Below are 12,024 nucleotides of genomic sequence, written 5' to 3'. Positions count from 1 at the left end.
ATGCTGGAAGTGCGTTCTGAGTTTCCACCCCAACATATGTCCCCTAGAGTTCTTTGTTCTGTGGGGACAGTTATTTTGTTTAGCTGCCAAGGAAGAGTGAGTAGAAAGAATGGCATCCGCACAAAGACTTGCAAATCACTCTTGAGTAGAGAAATTGTTTGGTGAGGACAACCTAGACTCACCAAGTCTCAACTGCTTTGCCTTCATTTAATGACATTCCTTAGAGTTTTATGATTTCTTATTTCAACCTCTTCACTTGGGCACGAACGGTTGGGAGGTAGAAGCCACCCAGAAGTGTCTTGAAAGACAGGGCTGACCATCTGCTTCCAAAAGGTCATGAAACCTAAAAACCCTATGGGGCTGTTCTAGCCCTGCGTAGCTCTGGATGCACTTGACAGCGACTCACAGCAACGGCCCGAAGGAAAAGCCACCTCATTACCTCTGTTACCCTAATCCAGCAGTGGCTTGAAATTTGAGATGTAGGCACATTTGGGGGTTTTATTTGTTTGTTTGTTTGTTTTAAGAAAAGGGAAACTAGAGACAGAGGGAAGATAAAGTATCAAAAATCAATAGAAAAAAATAACATGTTCAATAATAATTCCAAGGTGAGATAAAGTAGCATGTTGTAGAAGAAAACCACCATTTTGTCACAATATATAAAGGAAAATGATTAGATAATACTATTCCTCAAAATCTAGGGCATTGTAATGGCTGTTTGAGTCTGATAATTCAGTGGTTCTTCCAAAAACCTCAGTTCTGTTCTTCATAACCCATGGATTCTTTGTTAGGGGATGTGAATATTCAAAAGTATGAATCATGCGGCCTCAATTTTCCAACAACTGCAGCTCCCTTTTTTGGTTGTGTTGCTCATTTTTAGCATCTGCCTCTTGTGGTTTGTATGAGTAATAAAGAGCAAAGAAACACGAATGATGTTATCTTATTTTCAGCAGAATTAATCAGGCACAATACCAAGTCAGGGACTACAGCATTTATCCAAAATAATGCTCGAGAGAAATTAAAACCCTAGGATTGAACCTTTAAGTTTCACTCCTCAACTAAACTTAAAAGTCTCTGTATTCACTCAACTTTACAACTAGTTTTGATGTCTTTTGTCAATGTTACATGCAGCTTTTCTTAGTAGACACACATACACCTAAGGTAGCCTCTATCCATGCATCTCAAAGTTTAGTGCACATCTGCATCACCTGGAGACGTTCTTCCAAAGCAGAGTCTCTGCAGTAGGTCCATGGTTGGGCCTGAGACTCTGCATTTCTAACAAACTCTAAGGTGAGGCAGATGCTCAAAGGACAAGAACATGCCTGACTCTCAGAATTAAATCTCAATGATAAATGACTCAATGCGTTTCAAATCCATTACACACGTCTGATTGGGTAGAAGCATGTCTTTGTCCCAACAGCCTCCACATTTTTCCTGAAAGGTCCACATGACTTTGTGAAACAGCAAGCTTCCCACAGACCTTTGAAGGAAATTCAACAGGCAGGTGATAATAGATTGCAAGAACTAAAGAAAATACATCTCACTGCCATCGAAGCAACTCTGACTCCTAGTGACCCCTGTGGGTTTCGGAAATTACTGGTTTAAGGGAGGAGAAAGCCCTCTGCTGGTGGTTTTTAATTGTTGGCCATGCAGATCATGGCCCAATAAGTAACAACTACACCACATGAAAGTAATAGAAACACAGTTCCTTCCATGTGACTGAGTGGGATTGAAGTGGAGAGACCAAAGTCCATCTGTAAACAATTGGACATCCTTTCACAGAAGCATCACAAGGAAGGGATGAGTCAGCCAGGGTGCAGTACAGCACCGAAGTCCACAACATTCCTCTAGTTCTTTATTCCCTCCCACCCCCCACTGTTTTCATGATCCCAATTCTACCTTACAAACCTGGCTAGACCAGAGCATGTACACTGGTACAGATAAGAGCTTTCAGCACATAGAATCCAGGACAGATAAACCCCTCAGGAACAGTAATGGGAGTAGTGATACCATGAGGGTAGGGGGAAGGTGGGGGGGAAAGGGGGAGAAAGAGGGAACCGAGTGCAAGGACTGAAGTATAACCCCCCACCCCCACAACCACACACACAGGGACAAACAACAGAAATGTGGGTGAAGGGAAACTGCAGACATTGTAAACATGAAAACAATAATTTATCATTTATCAAGGGTTCATGAGGGTGGGAGGGTGGGGACGAAAGAAAGAGGAGCTGATACCAAGAGTGCAAGTGGCAAGAAGGTGTTTTGAAAATGATGATGGCAGCATATGTACAAATGTGCTGGATACAATTGATGCATGGATTGTTCTAAGAGCTGTAAGAGCCACCAATAAAGCAGTTTATTAAAACAGGAAACACAACAGTTCCTTGACCCATATCAGTATTCATTGTAGACACTGACACCTTTCCAAACGGGACTCACTGGTAACTTCACCCAGAGCAGTTCCTGCATATCGTGGATGCTACCATGGTAAAGTTGAGGATTCCCGGTGCTAGCAGAAAAGACGGATCTTTGCCCCAATAAAATAATCCTCAAGAGTCCAATTGTCAAATTTGTCTTAATCAAAAAATAAGAAAGTGTCTTAATTCCCACAAGGAAACTGACTCTAAGCCCCCTTTGGCCTAGGTCCCTAGTCATTCGGTGGTTGAAAGTTTCTATTTCTTCAACTACTTGGATTGCCTGAGAGTCAGAGCATCTGAAACATATCTATTTTAGATATGAACTGATTATCCTAAATAACTTTGATTGTTACAATGTACTTTGTTGAGGGCTGGTTATGTGCCAAACAGATGGCAGTCATGACTTCACTGCTTAGAGACAGACATCGTTGCTATCCAACTTAAAGATGGGATACATGACGTTCGATCTTCTAAATAATCTGCCTGTAGTATTAGAACTGAAAGTGTCATTCCCAGGATTTCAATGCAAAACAACGATTATAGGATTTGAATGTAATAGAATTAAAGAAAATGACAAAGCCCATTGCTCTTCTGCTTTAAGTGACCCATCTTGTTGTGCATTTGCCCACAGTTCCAACAATTTAACTATACCTGGTTAAGACTTATCAAACATGAAGAATCGTGCCTAGCTCCGCTCCCTGACCAAGGAGCCCCAAAGCTGCACCCTTGTGATATCAGAGACAAAGGGCTCAAATGGCTGCATAAATCAACATCTCTCTTTCAACCAGAACTGGTAAGCCAAATATTTGTGCCATTTCTTTACCACAAATTCAACTTGCATCCAAGTAGGACATAAGACGCTCATTGTCAATGTCTTCAATCAGAAGTTTTAAATATGTTTGTAACAATAGCGCAGCGTAAAAGTTAGCACCGAGACGAATAGATATTTTTGCAAATGGTCGTTTTCTTTCTTTTCTTTCATGAATAGTCTTTCAAACCAGTTATTTTAAATGACAGACTCCAGATTTTTTTTGCATTGTATTGCTATCATCTGGGTTTCAAAAGGGGATTTGCTTCAGTCAATCAACAATGCAATAAGTAAGGATTTTTGCTAGAATTTTCATTGTGTACCAGAAAAGCATATAGGGAGAGGAAGTGGCAGAAAGCAGCACGTTTCCTATAAGTCCTGCTCTTGAAGTGTGAATCCAGTGCTTCACTCTGCTCCTTTTCTATATCATGAGCCTTCCCCACCCCCACCCCCACCCCCACCCCCCAGGTTGCCAGGAACCTAAGCTCTCTGTGGTGGATTGAAGCCTGCTGGCCCAAGCTGGCAGGAGCTCCCTGCATGCTGCTCATCCCAACTTGACATTCTTAAAAATAGTCATGGTGGGAGATTCATGCTACGGAAAGTGGTAAGTGCTACAAATCAGGCATGTTTCTCCAGAGATATACTTGCTTATGTTTACCAGAAGACCCTGCTGCCTGGTTCATTCTCAAAGTCCTTTGTCTTTCCCAATTTTATTTTAACAGGATACAAAGAAGTGATACCCTTTGGCGTAGAATACCGGAGTGGGGAGTGTCAGTTTAGGTCTGCCTCTCAGATTTCCTTATAGCTCACTCTCATGTAGGAAGCCATGTTTGACCTCCCCTGGCTACACCAGGAGAAGAAGGAGACTCCAACTCCCATCTACCCAAGAATGAGTTCTAGGACGCAGAGGTCAAACATGCCTCTGCTTCCCAACTTCCTTTACCCGTTTGAACTAACCGGCCCTTTCCAACACACTCCATGTCTCTGCTCGGTTTGACAATGCATCGCATAGCCCCACAGAACTCACAGGCAAGACGCATGAGTGTGGCGTTGATAGGGGAGGCAACAGGTTGCGAGTCTGTCTTGGGAGAAGTAGAGGCAGAAGGCTTCTTAGAGGCAATGATTGTGAGACTTCGTCTCACATACTTTGGAAATATTATCAGGAAAGACCAGTGTCCAGAGCAGGACACCATGCTTGATAAACAGAGGAAAGCTCTTGGCAAGACGGGTTACAATGATGGGCTTAAACATAAGAGCAACGGTGAGCATGACGCGGCCCGGGCTCTGGTGTGTGCTGTTGCACATAGGGTCACTGTGATTCAGAACTAACCCTAAGGCCCCTAACAACTATTACACAGTGTTGAGGCTACAGTTCTCTGGTCCACAGCACCTCTTCTCAGCATCGCTGGCAGACCTGGCTCTCTCAGGTCCTTGGCCTTTGCCCTGTTCTGTGAGCCAGGAAGCCCATGGCTCCACCTCATCGTCTCCAGCACTTTCCCTCTGCTCTGTCTCACGGTCTTGGAGCTATGGCCTCCAGTGCCTCCCCGCTGCCGCCGTCACATCAGGCAGGAATCTCACAGAGGCTCTGCTGGGGGCTCTGCTAGAGCTCTTCTTTCTCGATAGACAAGGGGCTTCTTTCTTCCTGCGTCTAAGCTGGCTCATTCGTATACATAGTAGAATGGCAAAACTGACCCATGCCCTTTATTAGTGTTTCACACACCGATTTGCAGGCTCTCACCCAATCATTTGGTGGGAATTACAGAGACTAAGGCTAGAAGAGCTGCATCCAGCAATTTCATGTCAGCACAGGTACCGCCATGTCCCTGGAGGCCTTAGGCACTTAGGGATCTTTGTGTTTCCCCCTCAGAACTGGTCGCAAAGTAAGCAAACTTTTTTACATGGCATATGGGGTACCCCCACTCCTCCTTCTGATGCAAGAGATATATATATTGCTTTCTCTCCTCCTTCTGATGCAAGATATATATATACATACATATATATATTGCTTTCTCATGCCCAGGCCTAAAAGTCGTAGGCTTCAGCAATACATTCTCTAACCTTCCTCTCATAACTCCGCTCCATTTCAATTTCTTCCAGTCAATTTAATATTCTTAGAGCGAACTATGAATGGCTAGTACATACAGTATTTATTTTAGTTTGCATACTCTGGGGAGATGCATACTGACATATGCTGAATAAATTGTCCTTATCTTCTCCTTACCCCTGTACCAGATGTGTGATAAAAGGAGAGAAAATAAGGACATGTTTCTCATTTACAGAAGTGAGTTAAGATTCCAGGCTAGTGTTGGAAATTTGGAGGAGCAAGTAGCCCTTAAATCATCCAGAGCTAGTGGCGGCCGCTGGAGCCGGTGTCCTGGCTGGTGATGGGGTTAATTCCCTATCGTCAGACTCTTACTTGCACGCTCCCAGCCTGCCTTCGCCCTGCCATGCCGCAGTCCAACCGCCTTGTCCTCCTCAGTTACATGGGCCACTAAGAGGGATGATATATGTGATTGAAAACAGCCCAGGACCCTCCAGTGGTAACAAGGACATGGGACTCCTCCTGCCAGATTCCAGATGGTTCAGTACCATTGACATCCTGGTTGACACCTGTGGAAAGGAACCTACGATTATTTTATTTTATTTTTGTGGGACACCACATCCCCGACTCCATAGAACACATCAGGCTTCATGTTCCCTGTAGAATTCTATAATAACCTTTACTAATGAGAATGTCTGATACTGTTACTATAAAAGATGAATCTGAAATGATGAAGAATTTGGAGGCAGAAGTGAAAGATAGAACCAAAGTTGAAAATCTTATCAAGTCAGAAAACTGTAGCAAGGTTTTGGCAGAGAAGAATGAACAGTGTATTGACAACAATATTGATTTGCAGGAGAAAATCCAGATCCACTTAATGCAATCATTTGAAAAAGAGGAGACGCCCTCAAAAGATGAAGTGGAAAAAAAAAAGCCAGTGATAAGTTACCCAGAAAAATGTTATCAAGAGATTCCAGTCAAGAATACACGGATTCTACTGGCATAGATCTACATGAAGTTTTAGTAAATACATTTTTAAAAAATCCCCGGGACAGAATGATGCTGCTGAAATTGGAACAAGACATTTTAGATTTCATTGGTAATAATGAGTCTCCACGTAAAAAATTCCCCCCAATGACATCGTACCATAGGATCTCTTACACCGACTAGCTGCTTACTTTGGATTAGACCATAATGTTGATCAGAGTGGAGAGTCTGTCATAGTATACAAAACTAGCAATACAAGAATACTGGATCGGAAATTCAGCGAACATATCAAGGATGATAAAGGTGAAGACTTTCAGAAACGCTATATCCTGAAGCGAGATGACTCTAGCTTTAACCAAGATGATAACCAGAGGAGAAGCCAATTGAAAGATGACAGAAGTAGCAAATCTATAGAAGAAAGAGAAGAGTATCAGAGCGCTAGAGACTGAATATTTTCCCAAGATTCCCTGTGTTCCCAAGAGAATTATATTATTGACAAAAGAATCCAAGACGAAGATGCTAGTAGTACTCAGCAGAGGCGCCAGATATTTAGGGTTAAGAAAGATGCGTCAGGGAGATCAACCAATAGCCATCACAGCAGCAGCACAGAGAACGAGCTCAAGTACTCGGAGCCAAGGCCCTGGAGCAGCACGGATTCCGACAGCTCTCTCCGCAACCTAAAGCCTGCTGTCACCAAGACCGGCAGCTTCAGTGGGATTTCAGTCCTAACAAGAGGTGATAGTTCTGGAAGCAGCCAGAGCATAGGCAGGCTTTCAAAAACAGGTCAGCCCTTCATAACCCAGATGGGAGTCCAGTTGTGTATAATCCTCCTATGACTCCACAACCAATCCGAACGCTCCTGGACCTCCACAGCCACCTCTGCCGCCCCCACCAACTCAGCAACAGGCCGCCAATCAGATTTTCTCACAGCAGGACAACTTTGGGTCTCAGTTTAACCACATGAGCCTTGCCAGCCAATCATCTGCCGATGGTTCTGACCCGCACCCCACCATGTTCCAGTCCACGGTTGTTCTCCCGTCTCCACAGCAGTCTGGTTATATTGTCCCAGCCTCCCCTCCTCACCATCCTCCACCGCAGCCTCCCCTCCCAGCTGGGCAACCAGTCCCAACTGCCAGCTATTACGGCCTCCTCATCCTCTCAGCCAGCCTGGGCTCCAGCAACAGGGCTATATCCCGCAGTCCTCACCACAGATGCCGGCCTGTTACTGTACTCCAGGCCACTATCAGTCCAGTCAACCTCAGGACTGCCCAGTCCCCTGTGTCCACGACAATTCCCATCTCAACCAACCACTGCCACAGCCTGCACAGCAGACAGGTTATCAAGTTAGACCCAACCAGCAGCAAAACTCTCAAGGGATAGTTGGAGTTCAGCAACCCCGAAGTCAGAGTCTAGTTAGTAGCCAACCCAACAACATTGGAAACCAAATTCAAGGAATTGCCCATCAGACTTATCAACAGCCTGTTATGTTCCCTAATCAGTCTAATCAACGATCTATGCCCACGACAGGAATGCCATTTTAGTACAGTGTCATTCCACCTGGTCAACAAAATAATTTAAGTTCCTCAGTAGGCTACTTGACACGTCCAGGACCAGAACAAGGACAGGTCCCCCTTTCAGTACCCAGCCGCTGCAGAGCCACCAGTGCACAGCTGTGCCGCCTCCGCCACCTGGTGGAGGCATGGTGATGATGCAACTCAACGCTCCAAGCAAACCCCACTCTCACGCCCACTCACCTCCCCAGTGGAAACAAAACGAGTGCTACTGTGATCACCAGAGAGGACTGAAGTGTGTGGTATTCAGCAGTGTGGACAGCCGTGTCCAGCCCAGCCCTCAGCTCAGTAGCCCCATTATTTCGCCAGCTCCGTCGCCAGCACCAGCTCAGCTGTCAACCCTGAAAGCTGTCCACCCCTCTGGACCACCACTTTTCATAATGCCCCAGTTTTCTTGAGCTTTTGTCTCTGGGCAAGGTGATACCAGATATCCAGTACTTGGCCAACCACTGCAATACAACCCGCCGGCTGTTCTACCCGGACACATCCCCAACCAGCAGGGCCAGCCTGGCAGTCAGCATGGAAACCGAGGAAGGAAACAAGCTAAAAAGACTGCGTCCACTGACCTTGGCGCTGGAGAAGCAGTTATCGGGAAGGTCTTGCAAATTACTGAACTCCCAGATGGAACAACTCGCATGGAAGCCGAGAACCTCTGGAGAACGCTTTAAAATAGGCGCCAAGATCCGGTGGCTGCGGGACCCACAGTCCCAGCTCCGCTTGGGACTCTGGGGGCGGAGACAGCACAGTCCACTCCGAGTGCTCTAAACCCAGCGACTTGGCCTCCACGTACACCTTCTTAGCCTCATTCCCCTCCATTTCAGCTGCGCAGAATGCCTTGAAGAAGCAGATTAACTCGTTAACAAGTTTAAGCTGAGAACAAGCAAGAAGAACTATGACTTTCACATTTTGGAAAGGGCCAGTTCTCGGTAACAGGAACCACCTATGGGCCCTTCGCCTCGGGGATGACCCGGTTCTCTCCCATCTCTGATTGGCTTGGTATCTGGAGCTTCTGTTAACATTCTAGAGACTCCTATGGCATTACAGCTTTTGAAGAAAGGCCAGTGATATCCACAGAAGGAAGAGAGAGCTGCATTTTGCCCCAAATGACTAAAGAAATCCACATCGGGATGATACATAATTATCAGCATTTTCCAAGGAAATGCTGTTCAAATGCCTCCTAACTTTATAGTGATTTTGTTTTATATTTCTGAATTCTTGTATCAGATCCAAAGCTCTATTTCTATAGTACAGCAGAGTCTCCAAAACGATCGTAACATGTTGCCACCTGTATTTCTCTTTGCAGCCAGCACAGTGCGACCCAGCACAGAGTGGGGAGGGGGGGGGGTGATGCAGGAGTGGAACCACCATGGGAGACCATTTAGTATCTTTCTGGGTCATTGGGGTAGACTAGGGAGAGCCCACAAATGGAAGACTGCTCTGACCCAGAATCCCCACACACAACAGAATTTCCAGAAAACACAGAACTCCCCCATAAGGTCCTTTGCTTCCTCACTTAGGTAGTCTGAGCATTGGGGTGAAGTAAATGATCTTCTTAACAACCTCTTGATCACAACACTTAGCTTCCAAGAGGAAGAAATCACTGTAGAAACAGGAAAATACTTACTTTTTTTATGCTTAAGCATCTCTCCAGTAAGTAAATGCCACTTAACTCGCTTGCTCCTCCTTGTGGATCTTATTTAGTCACCTGAGGAAATGCATTTAAGGAGTGCTGGGAACTTCTGCAGTGGTTTAAAATGTATTCTATTGTTTGCAGCGGATCACTGGACATCACAGATTCGTTGCACTTACGAACAAGGAACCTTTCTTTTCAATTTCTGCGTAATTTGCAAGACTGTACAATGTGTGCTGATGCCAGCCTTTTTCAGTTCAAGAGAATAAATGTTTACAAATAAAAAAATATCATCCAGAGCTTATTTGTAAATTGGGTTGGATCCATTGAGAACTCAAGGTTTAATTAGCTGATATTAGAAGTTCCTGAAAGAAATGGAATTAAAGATAATGGAATTCTTCCACAAACCTTTTGAAGTTCCCTCACGGGCCCAGATTTGATCCCCCTCGATAGGAGGCGTCTCTGGTAAAAAAGACACTTTCAGGTAGTGGAAATTAGAACTCTGCTCCGGGCCTTGTTTGGGCCTTCACAGACCGAGGATGGCTGTGTAACATGTAACAACTTCTGCCTTTGGGCGCTCGTCAGTGTCATATACATAAATCTCCTTGAAAATTGACTTTCTTTTTTCTTCATTTTACCAGATGCCTTTATCCTAAACCCGCTAAGGTCCCCAAGATATGTGATCGTAAACAACAGAGGAAATTGAGGACAACACTATATCTGATAACAACATAGTTCTCCAGTTAGAAAGCATTAAGGGTTTTGGAACATCACAGGGGGGGAAAGGCACTAATGAATTTGAACACAAAAGAGTTGTTAAAATGGTACACTGATAGATTGGAATTGCCAAGGCATTTCCAAGGGTACCCCCCCCCATGTGCTGCCGTGCTCTTGACGTGTCCTTAAAAAAAAGAACCTCAAGGGTGGCTATGAGGACTTGGGACATGGACTGCATGTCTACCCATGTATTCTTACCACTAGTTCCCATAGCAAGTGTCTTCGTTTGGAGACAAGTCACGTACGATCTGTCTGCAACACATTATAGAAAATCTAAAATGGGTTTGCTCAAGATCGGTTCTTTTACAAAACCTTGTCATATTTCAAAAATTCTACAAGAGCAACAATCTTTTTATAAAAGCATCACTTATAAAATAGTTATGACAATAACCTGCATTTGATCACTATTAATTGTTTTTAAATATATTTTGAATTATTTTAAATATTTATAATTAAGATGATCTTTTAAGAAGTCATAATAATAGGAACGACTTATAGGTAGAAAAATTAGGAAATCATGAAAAAGTGCTTGGTAAGGTATGTAGCATATCTAGAATATTCAATAAGTACTTTAAAATTACAGAGCTTCTGAAATAACCTGAGAATTATTTTAATTCATAAATAAACTACTTAATTTCTAGGCTTTTGTAATACAAATTTGCATTGTAAGGTCTGGATTTAATTAAAAACTTAACTCACTTTTAATGATGATACATGATTTTTTGTTTGTTTACTACTATCAGTAGTAAATATTAAAATGATAAATATTATCAAATATAGTAAATGTCATCTAGAACTATTTCCTTTAAGCAATATATAAGCCATATTGTCAACATTCATCTTTTTGTTGTCAAAGAATTAAAAATTCTGGCAATATAGAGAAATAGGAATACTTAGTTTGAGGCAAAGATGAACAAACCTTTATACCCTGTCTTTATGTTATTTATTTATCTTTTGTTTTTATTCTTAAGGAATCAAAACTATAATTACTTATTTTTATTGTCTCTATTTCTTTAAATCTCAGTTGTCAAATTCAGCCTGCGACTCATTCACGGATTTCTTTCCTCTACAGGTGAATCACATCATTTTCGAAAACCATCATCCGTTGTTGTGCTTAGAAGGAAATTTTCCTCAGAAGACCCTAAAGACAGCTCCTTGTGATCCAAAGAAGCCAAGTCAAAAGTGGAATTTTGAAAACTATTATGAAGATTGAAGAGGACCTGTTATTATTATTTCGAAAACCTATTAAAACCAACTACAAAACCCATCCATTCTGATTCACGGGGCCCTCACTTGCCACAAAATAGAACTGAGCATCTTAGGGTTTTCCTTTCTGTAATCTTCACAGAAGCAAATCACCTGGCCTTTCTTCTACAATGAGGTTGGGTGGGTTCGAACTACCAACCTTTTGGTTACAGGCAAGCACAAATCATTTGCACCAGCTAGGTACTTAATAAGCCCATTAAATACTGTGCAAATAATAGAAAGTTTGGTGACTGTATTTCTCAGCAGTACTTGAAATGTTCAATTTAAATAGTGTTTGAATGGAAGATGGAAATAAATGCCATAATATTTAAGACACAAAAAGCAATGTTTTAATATTTAAGACTCAAAGAAGCAATCCAAGTTTGGACTAGGGTCCTTTTTTCAGAATTGTGTGACCTTTGTAATTGCCTCCTACCCTGCCTGCCCTCTGGAACTGGTCCCATAGGTTTTCTCCATACAATCTAACAGGGCACTGGAAATTAAAACAAAAATACATATGGAAGAAGCACAAAGATACTCATTATGATAGT

General features: G+C 43.1%; 1 protein-coding gene and 1 pseudogene across 2 annotated transcripts in view; both read left to right on the top strand.

Moving 5' to 3' along the window:
• GALNT5 (polypeptide N-acetylgalactosaminyltransferase 5) overlaps nucleotides 1-11,785 on the top strand; it is a 50,079-nt gene extending 38,294 nt beyond the window's left edge. For both annotated transcript variants that reach the window (XM_004703807.2, XM_045299284.1), the window contains exons 9-10: nucleotides 3,046-3,207; nucleotides 11,301-11,785. In XM_004703807.2, the coding sequence (XP_004703864.1) occupies nucleotides 3,046-3,207; nucleotides 11,301-11,441 (303 nt within the window). In that variant the 3' untranslated portion in view covers nucleotides 11,442-11,785. The remainder of the gene's footprint in view (nucleotides 1-3,045; nucleotides 3,208-11,300) is intronic.
• On the top strand, nucleotides 5,949-8,751 carry LOC105978719 (annotated as a pseudogene).
• Nucleotides 11,786-12,024: the final 239 nt, after the last annotated feature.

The sequence above is a fragment of the Echinops telfairi genome, unplaced genomic scaffold (assembly GCF_000313985.2).
Source record: "Echinops telfairi isolate 266 unplaced genomic scaffold, ASM31398v2 ScPeMD7_4;HRSCAF=17, whole genome shotgun sequence".
In the NCBI taxonomy this organism is placed as follows: Eukaryota; Metazoa; Chordata; class Mammalia; order Afrosoricida; family Tenrecidae; genus Echinops; species Echinops telfairi.
This window is presented reverse-complemented; position numbering and strand designations above follow the sequence as displayed.